The sequence below is a fragment of the Oryctolagus cuniculus genome, chromosome 2, assembly GCF_964237555.1.
Source record: "Oryctolagus cuniculus chromosome 2, mOryCun1.1, whole genome shotgun sequence".
Classification (NCBI taxonomy): domain Eukaryota; kingdom Metazoa; phylum Chordata; class Mammalia; order Lagomorpha; family Leporidae; genus Oryctolagus; species Oryctolagus cuniculus.
Window position 1 is genome coordinate 98,207,137 of NC_091433.1, and position 15,503 is coordinate 98,222,639.

Genomic DNA, 15,503 nt, shown 5'->3' on the forward strand with positions numbered 1-15,503 from the left:
CACCAGAAATTATTGGTGAGTAACTGATTTGCGGAAGACCATCTCTCTTTGCTAAAGTCTGAAATTTCTGCTAGCAACAGTTTGAAGTAGGGCCATACGTTTTTCCTATAAACTTACCTAGGTTAATACACTGCCATTTAAAAATAGTTAATGACTCCTGCTTTTTAAAATGGGGGGGGGGGGGCTGGAAATCTCTAGGAACAGTTGTAAGGTTTCAAGGCATATGTCAACTAATCCTTTGGTGTCAACTTGCTCAGTACAAAGTCATAGTTGTAATAACTTGGAGGAGAGAGAGACTCTACTATAGATGATTTGTAATTTTTCAGAGGTCATGCTGACTTTGAAAACATTAGACTCAGGCTGGCGCCAGGGCTCACTAGGCTAATCCTCCGCCTAGCGGCGCCGGCACACCAGGTTCTAGTCCTGGTCGGGGCACCGGATTCTGTCCCGGTTGCCCCTCTTCCAGGCCAGCTCTCTGCTGTGGCCAGGGAGTGCAGTGGAGGATGGCCCAGGTGCTTGGGCCCTGCACCCCATGGGAGACCAGGAGAAGCACCTGGCTCCTGGCTCCTGCCATCGGATCAGCGCGGTGCGCCGGCCACAGCACGCCAGCCGCGGCGGCCATTGGAGGGTGAACCAACGGCAAAGGAAGACCTTTCTCTCTGTCTCTGTCTCTCACTGTCCACTCTGCCTGTCCAAAAAAAAAAAAAAAAGAAAACATTAGACTCAAGATTAGAAGCCAGGGAGAAGTAAGAGTTGAATTGTTGCATGAACTGGGACAAACAGAATTATTCAGACAAACGACCCACTAAGTTCAGTATTCTCATCTGGCTGTCCATACTTCTCAGTCATTGAAATGTTGTTCCATGCTTTACATTGTGCTGTTTGGATATGGTTAGATGCTTTGTAACAAACTATCTGGAATTTAGGTAGAAAAATAAGATCATAATTTCAGGTGTCTTTCAATAATGTTCACTGTGGACTCTGAAATGATGAAGGAAAGCTTTCTAATGCAATAACTGCAAAGAAAAAAAATGTTTAAAAATTATAACTTAATTTCTGTGGTATTTTCCAGTATTATAATGTCAGATCAAGTCATTAATGCCTACTGGGAAAGGGCTTTAAATGTAGAAATCTTCAGTTAAGGAACTTGACCATAGAGTGGCTCCTAACGCATTATTTTCTTTCTTTTTTTTCTTCCTTTCTTTTTTGACAGGGAGAGTTAATGAGAGAGCAAGACAGAGAAAGATCTTCCTTCCATTGGTTCACCCCTCAAATGGCCGCTTTGGCTGGCGTGTTGAGCCAATCCAAAGCCAGGAGCCAGGTGCTTCCTCCTGGTCTCCCATGCAGGTGCAGGGCCCAAAGACTTGGGCCATCCTACACTGCCTTCCTGGGCCACAGCAGAGACCTGGACTGGAAGAGAAGCAACCAGGACAGAATCTGGCACCCCAACTGGGACTAGAACCTGGGGTACCAGCGCCGCAGGTGGATTATCCTAGTGAGCCACAGTGCCGGCTTTATTTTCAATATATCTTGGACTTAGTATAAATTATTTGTCACATAAAAATCCTAGCCAATGATTTTACCTGCAGAGGAAAAGTGGGTAGAGGGGCTGGTGCTGTGGCTGGCCTGAAGCACTGGTTCTAGTCCTGGCTGCTCCTCTTCCGATTCAGCTCTCTGCTATAGCCTGGGAAAGCAGTGGAAGATGGCCCAAGTCCATGAAAGACCTGGAAGAAGTTACTGGCTCCTGGCTTAAGATGGTGCAGCTCTGGCTGCTGCAGCCAACTGGGGAGTGAACCAGCAGATGGAAGACCTCTCTGACTCTACATCTCTCTGTAACTCTTTCAAATAAATAAAATAAATCTTTAAAAAAAAAAGGAGGGTAGAGGCTGGTGAGAGGTTGGCCTTTGATGGATCAAAGACTTGTTTGTGGTGATTCTAAGCAGACTCCAGGACTCAGTGGGTGGGGCTTGAGTTTTGACTCCCCTCCTACTGCCACCAAATTTCTAGGCATGTGATCCTAAGTCACTTGACATCAACACACTGTGCCCCAGTTGCCTCAACAATAATAGGAGATAATAATCTCCCCATTCCTAGGGTATTGTACAGAGTCACTGAGCAAGTATTTATCAAGAAGTTACGACTGCTACATGAGTATGAGCCAAGTGCTCTGGGAAACTGTGTAAGAGGTGGTGCTTGTTTGTGTTTTAGCAAAGATGAACCACAGGAAGATGTGGTGACTTGATAAATGAGGCACCCTATAAGCAAATATTTGTACATAATTCTTTATAAAACCATCCCTGGGTTGTTAGAACCCAAACATAAAGAATATGGAAAGGCCTATTTTGTAAAGAGTTCATAATATTTGAATCCTTTGGACTCTATCGGCTTTAACATAGATATAAACAATGCATTCAGGATGCTTATCCCATTTAAGTATTGTTTAACAAACTTGGAGAAGCAATATATGGTGACTTTTGTATTTTTAAAATTGATTTTACATTTGCCAGGAATCTACTGAATGCAGATCACTTTGCAAGGCTTATGGAAAAGATTGCAAAAATCTTAAAATATGATTGTGCTTAAATAGCTTGTATTCTTATGGGAGAGGCAAAGATACATTCAGAACATAGATCATCCAAGATTGGTGGCGGTGGTGTTGGATACAACTAAAAATAAAGCTTTCTTAGTCTGTGGTTACAAAATATAGCACTGGAGTAATTATAGCTTACAAACCAATTTTAAATTTTATTTATTTATTTACTTCTTTGAGAGACAGAGACAAACACAGATGTGGCCATCCACCCATTCATTCCACAAATGCCCACAACAGCCAGGTCTGGGCCAGGATGAAGCCAGGAAGTGTAAACTCCAATTAAGTCTCCCATATGGGTGACAAGCCCTTGAGCCACTGCCTGCTACCTCCCAGGGCACACATCAGCAGGAAGCTGGAAAAGGGAGCAGAGCTAGAACCAAAACCCAAGGCCTACAATACGGGATGGGACTATCCCAAGTACTGTCTTAACTATTGCCAAGTGCCCCCTCTATCCCCACCCCCCAATCAGCCACTTTTATTTTTTTCCCAAGAGTAAGTGAGAAATAGTGAAGCCTCCTGGGGCCTGGGCAGAAGAGCAGATCTTACAGAAGAAGCTGCTCTTAAATTCCAGCTGATGGTGTGGCAGTACTAAAGCATCTAGTTGGCTGGTCTTTGAAAAGTAGGATAAATAACAGCACTGTTTCTTTGGTGTATGCTTTGAGTTTCAGAGGTTTATGGTTTTCCAGCTCTTGTCTTCACTGTTGAGGAACAGTTTTGCTATTGTTGCTGTTGTTATTTTCATGCAAATTGTTGAACTCTTCACTTGGTATAGAGTTGGTCTTCTGTGTATAAAGTTAATCAAAAGTGGATCTTAGTGGAGAATGGGAGTGGGGGTGGGAGAGGGAGGAGGAAGAGGGCTGGGAGAGTGGGTGGGAAGCTGGCTATGGTAGGGAGAATCACTGTATTCCTAGAGTTGTACTTGTGAAGTGTATGAAGATTGTGTTCCTTAAATAAAAGGTTTCTTGGGAGGGGGAATAAGTAAAGACACATAATAATTTTTTTTAAAAGTTTATTGTTTTCTAAGAGTTATGAGATTATGCAAATAAATAAATACAGGTCTGAGTATCTCACTTCCCATTTAAAACACTTTAATGTCCTTCAGAACAAAGCCAAGTCCTCAGCAAAGCAGGTACCCTGTCAGCTGTAATGAGTATATGCTTTCAGCTGCAAGCAGCAGGCCATGTAATCAACAGCAGCTTCAACAGGCACTTCCCAAGCCCCAGTGTAGCTGCCAACCACTAGGGCTTCTTATTAAAATGCACATTTGGTTGGAGACCTGGGTGGGGTGGGCTTGAGATTCTACATTTCTGACAAGCCAGCAGGTGATACTCATTCTATTAGTCTAAGGCCTACACCTTCCAAAATAGCAAGAGCTTAAAACAGTTCCATTTTCTCCCCTTCGTATACTAAAAAATCTGAAAGTTGGCCAGACTTGATTCAGAAAATCAGCTGTGTCACTAGCCTGGGACTGTCCAATCAGAGATCAGGGAATGGCAAATGACGCCTTCCAGGCTCAATCTAGCCCAACACCTTTTTATTTTATTTATTTATTTATTTGAAATAAAGCTCTCTTGGAACACAGCAGAGCTCATTGCTCCTTTGTTGCCCATGGCTACCCTCCTGCTGGAACTGCAGAGTTGGGACAGAGTCTACTATTTCCACAAAGCCTAAAGGGCCCACGTTCATCGGACCCTTGCAAGAAAGCACTTGCTTACTCCCAGCTTAGATGTCACTCTTGGCTCTGGATCTGGCATATGTACTGTCCCAAACTCAGAGAGGACTCTGCTGACATGGGGGAAAGGGAGGAAATGGCTAGGTCAGCGAGGCACCTCCTCTCCCTCACATCCTGCTGTCCCCTCACCTGTGACTCATCCTTTAGCTGCGGCAACTATGGCAGCTCCCCAAAGGCATCGTGCTTCACTGTGGCTCCAGAATACGCCAAGCGTGTTTTGAGGACAATGAAATCACTGGAGCTGACTGTGTGCAAAAAGCAATGGGAGAGCCCACAGGCCAGGCAGATAAGGCAGGATGGCTGGGAAGATGGCATCAGGTGCCAAGGTAAGGAGTTTGGGCTCACAGGTCAGTGAGGAGGTGCTGGAAGCCGTACAAGCATAAGATCCACTTACTGTTCTTTACGTCTAACTCAGAACACTGGGCATCACCTGTTTGTTAGGATTGGCATGAATACCACAGACAAGGTGGCCTCAACAACTGAAATTTAACTTATAACAGTTCTGGATGCTAGAAGTTCAGACCCTGACACTGGGAAAGTTGGCTTCTGGTGAGGCCTCTTGTCTGTGTGCAAGCTGAGAAAGAGTTGTCTTTGGTATTTCTTCTTTCTCCAGGAAGGACACCAGTCCTACTGAAATCCTGAAACCCACCCCCAGGATTTCAATGAACCGCAGTTACTTCCCCAAAGGCCCACCCTATCTCCAAGCAGTCACATGGGGTTAGGGCAGGGCACACAATTCAGTTCAAAGCTGCTGGTAGAGAGAGAAAACTAGACAAGGAGACAACTTGAATTCTTGATGAAATAGCAGAATCTGAGAACAGAAGGACTGGACCTAAAGTTTTGGGTTATAGGGAGTAGAAAGGAAGGGGAGGGAAGGGGAGGGGAGGGGAGGGGAGGGGAGGGGAAGGAAGGAAGGGAAGGGAAGGGAAGGGAAGGGAAGGGAAGGGAAGGGAAGGGAAGGGAAGGGAAGGGAAGGGAAGGGAAGGGAAGGGAAGGGAAGGGAGAGGCTGTAGAGAAAAAAGTCTTCATAACTACCTGACTACAAGCCAAGATGACAGCTGTGTTTAAAGTCTGGCGATCAGAGAATGGAGCCACAGCAAAGGGGAAAATGAAGATGGAGGAACAGAGTCTTCTCTGGACAAATTTTCGGCTTTGGGATCTGTTTGATCTGAGGTATTGTGAGGTTATGCAGGTGAAAGAGGGAGACTCCACCAAGTTGCAAAAAGTGTGTATCATGAAGCAAGTATTCATGGACTTCACAGATGTCTTGCACTAAAACCAACTTCCCTTTTAATTACATTTTTCCACAAATGTTTTGAAGTTCCTTTACACTTGGAAGACTTTTAATTCATCTTCTCTTAAGTGAATGCTACCTAAAAGACCCTTTATCGAGAAGTTATCAATATTAAACTTTTTGGAAAGGTCATCAAAACTCCATTTAATTATTTGTAAGGGTGATTTTCAGTTTCTTCATTATGTAACCCAAGCCTGCTGGTATGAGATTTAAACCAGGTTCTCACCGGCACCATGGCTCACTAGGCTAATCCTCCACCTGTGGTGGCAGTACTCTGGGTTCTAGTCCTGGTTGGGGCACTGGTTCTGTCCCAGTTGCTCCTCTTCTAGTCCAGCTCTCTGCTGTGGACCAGGAAGGCAGTGGAGGATGGCCCAGGTGCTTGGGCACCTGCACCCGTGTGAGAGACCAGGAGGAAGCACCTGGCTCTTGGCTTCAGATCAGTGTGGCGCTGGCCATAGTGGCCATTTGGGGGTGAACAAATGGTCTCTCTGTCTCTCTCTCTCTCACTGTCTAACTCTGCCTGTCAAAAACAAACAAACAAACAGGTTCTCTTACTCTGCTTGGTGAGCAGGATTCTATCACAACATGTTACTCATTAAATATCCTCTAAAGAAATATTAGGGGACATTCATTCATGCACGCATCCAAGCAATAAATAGACAATAAACAAATTATTCACAAGATCTGGTTCTGAACATGAGATTCAAAGGTATCTGGAAAGGAACTAACTCTAAGCTGTGCTGGAAGTGAGTTTGAGTTCTGATGTGAAACCGCTTACTCATTTTCTCATTTACGCTTTCACTTTCTTCAGTTTTCTTTAAATGTCAGGAAAGAAGATGAGACAGCATTCTGAGAAGGATCGAGATGCACCCTGCAAAACATTTGGATGGAAAGGTAGAGGAGGGAGCCACAAGGTGATTATGCAAAGACTTGAATTAGCAGCCCTGCTCAGCAGGAGCTGGCTCTCTAAGACAGAAAGAGATAAGGCCTAAAGATATGAATGCAAGCACTGCAAAGATCTATAATAATTCTGGCTTGATTTACTTGGCTTATGAAGGTCATCTACTCATGCACCATTGTGAGTATTTATCCCAACTGGCCTGTAGCATAGTCCTTGGAACAAAACAAGGACTTGGAAAAGTGCAAAAGACCTTTAGGAACCTTCCAGCTCTTTCCTATAATTTATCATCCTTATTGCCACTTTAGAATGTTCTTTTAACTTGATGCTGTGAATTCCAAGCACACTTAATGATAAAGTCTTTCTCCCATAGGATACAAGACTTCTTGTGCCACAAGGCTAGCTCTCAGTTGGCTCTGGAGTTTCCTTTCTTGCAGGCTCTGTTTTCCAGTAAAATAACCCTGGCCCAGTGCCTTTGCTTATCTGTATTTTTGAATCAATAAATATTTACTCTCTCCATGTTGGCATACATGGCCTTGAGCTTGGTGTGGACATGAACAAAAATGAATGAGGCTTGGACTTTGCCCTTAACTGTTGAACCCACCAAGAACTAGTGGTTAAGCAGTGAACTCAGAAAGACCTGGGATACAATTCCAGATTTTCCACCTACCAGCTTGGACAAGTTATTTCAATTTTCTAAGTTCTATTATTTCCCCACTAGTGAGCACAATAATAATATCCATCTCATAGGTTCCTTATGAGGATTAATTAAAGAGCAACGTACAGTGGGCAGAAAGCATACAATATAATTTTTAAATTTTTTTTAATCTTTTTATTTTATTTTTTGACAGGCAGAGTGGACAGTGAGAGAGAGACACAGATTGAAAGGTCTTCCTTTTCTGTTGGCTCACCCCCCACAATGGCCACTGTGGCTGGCACACCACGCTGATCCGAAGCCAGGAGCCAGGTGCTTCTGGTCTCCATTGCGGGTGCAGGACCCAAGGACTTGGGCCATCCTCCACTGCCCTCCCGGGCCACAGCAGAGAGCTGGACAGGAAGAGGAGTGACCAGGACAGAATCCGGTGCCCCGACAGAAAACATACAATATAATTTAAACTTACTATTATTTCTGTTATTATTATTTCCATAGGGAAGATGATGCTTATAATTTTCCTTCTGAATTCTTCTTCCCATACTTTTTTTTTTTTTCATTCTGCCTGATAACTGCACAAGAATCTCCAGTTTTCTTTTAAGAGCAGAGGGAAAAACACTCTGAAAAAGATCTGAAATCTAGGCATAACCACGACTGCATATGCACAGGTCAGTGGGAACCGTGTCACCACTCTTATTTAATCTCTCCTATTTTCAACTTCTTACTTCTGACCTTTGAGAATCATTTGTTATAGAAAAAGACAAAGTACACCATTGCATAGCCAATGGTCAGCCACAAGGCATCTACTCAATATTTATTCTGAGGTTTCTAGGTGCCAGGCTCTGAGGGTACAGAGTGGTGGACAAGGCAGCCACAGCCTCTGACCTCATGGAACACACAAGCTCAACAGATGGCACACACACATGCCCCTGGGGAAAGCAGAGGGCTCTGGAGGGGTAGTTGCTATGCTGTGATTACATCCATATAATAATAAAGAATGGGTCTCTAATGGATCAAGGGATAATTTACCAATCAGAACATGGGTTTCAGGTTCAGAAATGAAGATACATGTAGCCACTGATGGCTTCAAATACATTGGATTGGGGACACTAGGAGACAAACAGGTCCTATTCATATAGGGGATGAAAACACATTAGGGAAAAAGAGGATGCAATAAATCAGTGCTTAGAGATAATCCATGGCCTTCAATGATTATGTTAGAATAAAACACTGAAAAGCAGTCATTACGGCTTCCTCATCAAGAATTATTAAAAAACTCAAAAAATATTGAATTCAAGCAAGAAAAAGATAATAGCAGATATTATTAAATTCTATAAAAGTAAGAGTCACAAGCAAATAAACAAAGATATAATGATTTTTAAAGAAATGTTAACAAAGTTAATAAAACTAATAAAAGCAATTAAGGAAACAATGGTAAAAATCACACAAATAACCTATTTCAGAAATTAAAACACAATCATTCCTTAGTAAAAATTATAGCCTTTACTATCCTACTAAAGGAAATGTGTCAAATTCTTAGGAGTAAAATCTGACTACACACATCAAAATCTACCATATTTTGAAAATGAAATTCCCGCAACAAAAACATAACATGAAATAGGAAAACTCCTACATAAACCAAATAAGTTGAATCACATTTTGAAAACTAGAACCAACAAAAAAGTTAATCAAAATTTCTGGTCCATGCTTACAGGTGTATTCCAAACTTCTAGGGAAGAAAAAACAAACATATGTTTCCCAGACCTGTGCAAAGTGGAAATAAGCACACAATATTTTTAAACTTATTTTTGGAAAATGAGAATTACATTGATGATGATGCATGTGTACCAGTATGTGAAACAATTTTTAAAAGCATACCTTTCATAAAGAGATAGAAATATTCTAAGCAAAGGATTATTATAATAAATGAAATCACATAGGAAAACCTAGTAAGTTGATTACAAGCAAGAAACAGTAAAAATACGAGAGTTGTCGAGATTCCCAAAGAAGTTACCCAAGTAGCTGAAAAATGCAAAAAGAAAATCACATGATTGTTTAGATTACATGTTGAAAACATTTAATAAAGTTCAATATCCAGTGGAAAAAAACTTGCTATCAGTAAAAACAAGCAGAAAGTAAATTCTTCAATCTGATCAAGATTAAAAGCAACCTAAAAGAATTAACACAACTAATACAGGATCATTGAGAACTTTTTCACTGGAAGTAAGCCTAGACCAGGAGGGCACTACTATTTCTTTTCTTTTTTTTTTTTTTTTTTTGACAGGCAGAGTGGACAGTGAGAGAGAGAGACAGAGAGAAAGGTCTTCCTTTGCCATTGGTTCACCCTCCAATGGCTGCCGCGGCTGGCGCGCTGCGGCCGGCGCACCGCGCTGATCCAAAAGGTAGCCAAGGAAATAAAACAGCAAAAAGGAAACACAATGTGTAAAGATCAATTTCTAAGGATAAAATGGTATATATAAATATATGTGTGTGTATATACACACATAATTATATAGGATGACACTTAAATACATAGATAATTCATAAAATCTAAAAATAAATACAACTGATACTCAAATTCAACAATATTACTGGAAAGATTAATGTATAAAATCCACTAATTACTAAGTACTAGCAAGAAACAAATAGAAAATAATATTAAAAGTCAAGAAGCAGAATAGGAAACAAATATGAACAGGAGAGAGGTAAAAAAAAAGGATTGAATTATGTAATGTGTGGAAACATTCTTAATATCAGTATTAAAAACCCCACAGAGATGAGTCAGAAATATGAAGAAAATGTAAAAGACCAAAGCCAATAAATAACCATTACTCTCTACCTCACCTTAAGCAGGTTACTGCAGCCTCCAGGTAGGATCCTCTAATGAAGACCCGTGGGGAGGCAGGAGGGTCCCAGCAGGTGGCAGGATCCCGCTGGTAAAAGGGTGCAGCCTAGAGGAGGCCCTTGGCCCCTGAACCCAGGCCTCACCTCTCTACCATCTGGAGCAGCCTGGAGTTTCCTGTCCCTGCTGTAAAGATGCTGATTTGTTGAGTCCTCTGTGTCCTGCGTGCTGACGGCTATGTGAGCTGTCCAATCTGGCGCGGTGGAGTCACTGCCACGTAATCACACCATAGAGTTCCAGATTCCTGGAGGAGAGAGGTCCAAGGAGGGGCCTCTGCCACTTGGAGACTCAGGAGCTAGTGCAGCATCCGCTGTTCTCTGACCTTTTCCACCCAATACAGCCCATCTCATATGCCTGGCAATGGTGTGTGGGGCCAGGTGCCCAGAGTGGGGGAAGGGGAAGCTGGTGGTACCTGCTGGCAGGATGCAGGCTCCTAGAGGTCGTCTCTGGAACCTGTGGGTCCGATCTCAATGTCCCCACAGCACACTCCTGGGTTCCTTGTGGTCTAGAAGATGTGGTCTGCCCTGGTAGGCCCCTTCCCTGTTCAAAGAGATGTCTCAGCCTCAGAGCCCTCTGTGAGGAGCTGTTTCATGGCAGCCCCACGTCTCCCTCAATCGGGCAGTGGGGACAAGATGTAACCAGGGAGATACAGTGCTTGTGTATGGTGTACATGCAGGTGAGGAGTTGTCGTTTCCAGGATTGTCAGTTCCTCCTTGATTTGCATGTGGGAAGCAGGGTCTCAGTTTCTAGGACCCGACCTTCCTGCATAGCTTTCCAGGAAATACCCCATTAGTGTAAATATGTGGTTTTACTAAGTAGAAACATTGTAGGGGGGCCAGGGCTGTGGTGTAGCGCATAAGCCACACCTGCAGTGCTGGCATCCATATGGGCGGTGGTTTGAGTTCTGCTACTCCACTTCTGATCCAGCTCTCTGCTACGGTCTGGGAAAGCAGAAGATGGCCCAAGTCCTTGGGTCCCTGCACACATGTGGGAGACCCTGCCTCTTGGCTTTGGATCAGCTCAGTTCTGGCCATTGCAGTCATTTGGGGAGTGAATCAGAGGTTGGGAGATCTCTTTCTGGCTCTACCTCTCTCTGTAACTCTTTCAATAAAATAAATATTTAAAAAAAATAGAATTTCACACATTTCTCTTAGTATCTTGGTAAAAGCTATAATATCTACCAAAAATAGATTCTATTTTCCCCCTGAAACCTTTGATTTAAGGAATATAAACTACATACATTTCATAATTACAACTTTAGGAACATGGTGATTCTTCCTACCATAACCACCCTCCCTCCTGCACTCCGTACCCTCTTCCTTCCCCTTCTTCTATTGATGTGGAATACCTAGGGTGAACATTTATAATACCTAGGGTGAACATTTAACCTGCTTGGCCCTAGCTGGTTCCTGTTTATACACTTCAACTCTGTGTAATTATTAATATGCCCTTTTTATGATCAAACTTGTGTCAGAACAACAAATTATATATTCACCTAATAGTGAAAGTTATGAAATACATTTCAATTTCCTTGTCTCCTCTATTAGGCAGTTCTTGGAGGGTAGAAATATTATTTAATTTTTATATAATTTATTCATTCAACCAAAAGACTGACTCTGTCAAGATGCTGAGTTTTAGTGTCAAAGCAAATACGTTTCTTGCCCCCATGAAGTTTACAGTCTGGCAAGAAAGAGCAATCTACCCAAAGAATATTGTAACATAGTAAATATTGGTGTGAAGTCAGTGGATAAAGATTTAAGCATTCTTAATCCAGCACCAACTCTAATCCCATGATCTCTAATTGAGAGAAGTAATCAGAAACATAGAACTCCATGTTACCCAGTTATCTCTTTAAATTTCTGCTTAAAAAATAAAACGTACCAAAAAACACACAAATACCTAGGACTGCATAATATTTATATGCTATCTTGATATTAAAAATAAGAAAAAATAACCATCAAATAATAGCAACTTTGAATCTCCTTTTTTTTCTAGAAAAGTTGTAATCCTACATGCTTCTCTATAGTGTAAATTATTGTTCTGGGTACTCTTCCTCTCTTTCACATTTTTTTCCCTATGACAAATCTGAGATTTTAGAAACTGAGCCACAAGACAAAAGAAAGATTTCTTTTAAAACCAGTATTATATTTTGATTTGCTTTTTATAAAAGATTTATTTATTTATTTGAAAGTCAGAGTTATAGAGTAGGAAAAGCAAAGAGAAAGAAAAATACAGAGAAAGAGAGAGAGAGATCTTCCATCTTTTGGTTCCCTCCCAAATTGGCTGGAAGGGCTGGAGCTTTACCCATATGATGCCAGGAGCCAGGAGCTTCTTCCAGGTCTCCCACACTGGTGCAAGGTTCCAAGGATGTGGGCATCTTTCACCACTTTTCCAGGCCATAGCAGAGAGCCAGATCGGAAGTAGAGCATCCAGGACTCAAACCAGCACCCAATATGGAATGCCGGCACTGCATGCAGTGGCTTTACCTGTTATGCCACAGCATTGGCCCCTTGATTGCTTTTTAGCTTAGACTTTTTAATGATATTACCATGGGCAATTTATAAACTCTTTCCACTCAGTTTTTGCTTTGTAAACTCCATAGAATACTGTCCCCAGAATTAATCTAAGGAATAAATTATATGATGCAAGGCATTTAACCCCTTAACCTGTCTCCCTGAATACTCAGCTATGTTAGCTCTGTGTCCCATTCCTTTGTCTGTCTCTGTACTTGGTGAATTAAAAGACTGTGTAAAGTGATTTGAAAAGAACTATAAGGGATCAGCACTGTGGCACTGCTGCCACTTGGGGAGTGAATCAGTGGATGGAAGACCTCACTCTCTACCTCTCCTTCTCTCTCTGTGTAACTCTGACGTCCAAATAAATAAATAAATAAATATTAAAGAACTATAAACATCAATAAAACATAAATAAAAACTGTAATCTCAAAAGTGGATGTTAAACCAGGCCTTCTACACCTCTGTTAAAAGCTACATTGTATTCATAGTCATCTATGATTCGGGAGAAGTTTCCAGGAACAAGGCAGTAAATAAGATTTTTCTGGATGAGACAGAGGTTATGAGGGAGCCAGGATTTGGGGTCAGTAGCGCAGTGGGTGTCACTCTTTAAGATTCTGATTCAGGAAAGGAAGAACAGCAACTGATCATTGAGATTTTGGGGTGGGAAGGACAGGAAGGAGGGACTTAATGAAAGCAAACACCCTCTGGTCATGGGCACCCAACCCAGCCTGTAGCCCTTGGGGAGGGCCAGTTGGTGTTTCTGGGATGCTGCAGCCTGGACTCCATTTCCCAGAGTCCCCAGGAGCTCCATGTAATCTGCCTTCTGAATGCCTGTGCGCATGCGAGTTCTAGTGCCCATCCGTGGGGCTCTGAGTTGGACCAGAGGGAGTTCATTCCCTGATCAGAGTCAGCCCTGGGGGCTGTGCTGCTCCTTCTCCCAGATTTACTGCATCTCCTGCTCTGCACGTGCTGTCCCAGGCAGTTTCCGAGCGCTGACCCTGAGCCTGCCTCCTGCTGCTTCTTCCCTCTTCATCATCCGCCTGTGGGTCCCACGTGCCAGGGACTCTTTCTGCCCCGCACTCCCCGCTTCACTCCCCGTGGGTCCAGAAGAAAGGGTACCTGCTCTCGGGACTTTCTGCAGCAGGTTTAGTGTACAGGAAGGGGTGGGGATGTGTGTGGGAGAAGGGTGGGTGCCAGGGTGGCTGGCAGCTCCCAGTGAGGCTCACTTACTTCTCAGCAATCATGGCAGCTTCCACCGAGGTCAGGGCTGGGACCCGGGCTGTTTTGTCTCCCACCTCTGCTTCCCAGGCTCCCAGTGCCCGGACTGTCCCCTGTGGAACATCACCGAAACTGCCCCTAAGGAGCTTTATTTAGTGGTTACAGGAGAGAGGGGTAGCATTCTGGGAACCTGCACACACAGGCAGCTGAGAGCACAGGGAACGAAGGTGGGAGACTCCTCTCTCCACAGTTAAATAAGCCTGACTCCCACTGCGGGTGGTCTCAGAATGCAGTGTGGCCGGCCTCCAGCTGTTTCCTGGGCTGGTTCCTGTGGGGTGGGGCTGGGTGGCCTTCAGCAGAGAGCCTGGGACAGCAGAGGGGTGGGAAAGAGGATCTGACTAGGATCTGCCCCACTGCTCTCATCCTGCACCTCATCTTCCTGGTGGGGCCCCCGCGGACACACGCAGGTGTGCCCTGCACGTTCGTCTTTTTCCCAGAGGGAGCAGTGTGAAGTGAGTGCAGTAGCTTTGGGATTGATCCTTCTCCCGTATTTAATTAACAGATTTTTCCAATCTGGAATTTGAAGCTGTTATGGAAACCTGGTATGGGAAAACTCCCTTCTTTCAAACAGGCACAGAGACAGTGGAGGATCCAAGGAGTTTATTAATGCCCCCGGCTCAGCTGGAATGATTTCCTGAGAATTGAGCAACAAATTTAAGTTTCTTAGAATGTGTATAGGATCATCAGCATCATACCTTAGCTGTTACAGCATTGATGGGTTTAAATGGCAGCCTACATGACTTAGGACCACATTTCCAAAGGTTGGTGGGTAAAAGAGATGCCAGGGACAGATTTATGACTGGAGTTTACAGAAGCAGAACTTAGGGCATCTTCCCTCCCTAGATGAGATTTCCAGTGGGCAGCTGTTTCATTAATTGTGAGCATCCACTTTTCAAGGTTTGTATTGGTTGGGGTCCACTTCTCTTTGTCTCAGGTTGTGGCTGTATTTCTTCTACAAGTCCATGGAATCATAGTTGATGATTTATTTGGCTGCTTTTCATTTTCTGTCTTCAGCTCTTCTTTCTTCTCCTGTTAGCAAGTCTGTCAACTGTTTTACCTGCCGCTGATCCCTTTGCAAAGTGAAAAGTGAACTAAAATTAATGCAAGTCTACTGTGGGTCAAGAACTGGAGCTGTTTTTAAAGATTTATTTAGTTTTTTGGAAGAGTTACACAGAGAGAGGAGAGGGTGAGAGAGAGAAGCCTTCCATCCAATGGTTCACTTCCCAGTTGGAAGCAGCAGCTGGAGCTGTGACAATCCAAAGTCAGGAGCCAGGAGCTTCTTTTGGGTTGGAGCTATTTTTTTTAAATAATTATTTATTGGCTGGCACTGCGGCTCACTAGGCTAATCCTCTGCCTGTGGTGCCAGCACCCCGGGTTCTAGTCCCGGTCGGGGTGCCAGATTCTGTCCTGGTTGCTCCTTTTCCAGTCCAGCTCTCTGCTGTGGCCCAGAAAGGCAGTGCAGGATGGCCCAGGTGCTTAGGCCCTGCACCCATGTAGGAGATCAGGAGGAAGCACCTGGCTCCTGGCTTCAGATTGGCTGTAGTGGCCATTTGGGGGTGAATCAACGGAAGGAAGACCTTTCTCTCTGTCTCTCTCACTAACTCTGCCTATCAAAAAAAATTATTTATTTGAAAGGCA

At 43.4% G+C, this 15,503-nt stretch overlaps 1 protein-coding gene across 1 annotated transcript in view; it reads right to left on the reverse strand.

Annotated features, from left to right (window-relative positions):
- The window catches only part of LOC127488447 (uncharacterized), a 74,285-nt gene that overhangs the window by 2,400 nt on the left and 56,382 nt on the right, over positions 1-15,503 (reverse strand). The window contains exon 5 of the mRNA XM_070068657.1: positions 10,014-14,935. Coding sequence (XP_069924758.1) covers positions 14,863-14,935 — 73 coding nt within the window. The 3' untranslated portion in view covers positions 10,014-14,862. The remainder of the gene's footprint in view (positions 1-10,013; positions 14,936-15,503) is intronic.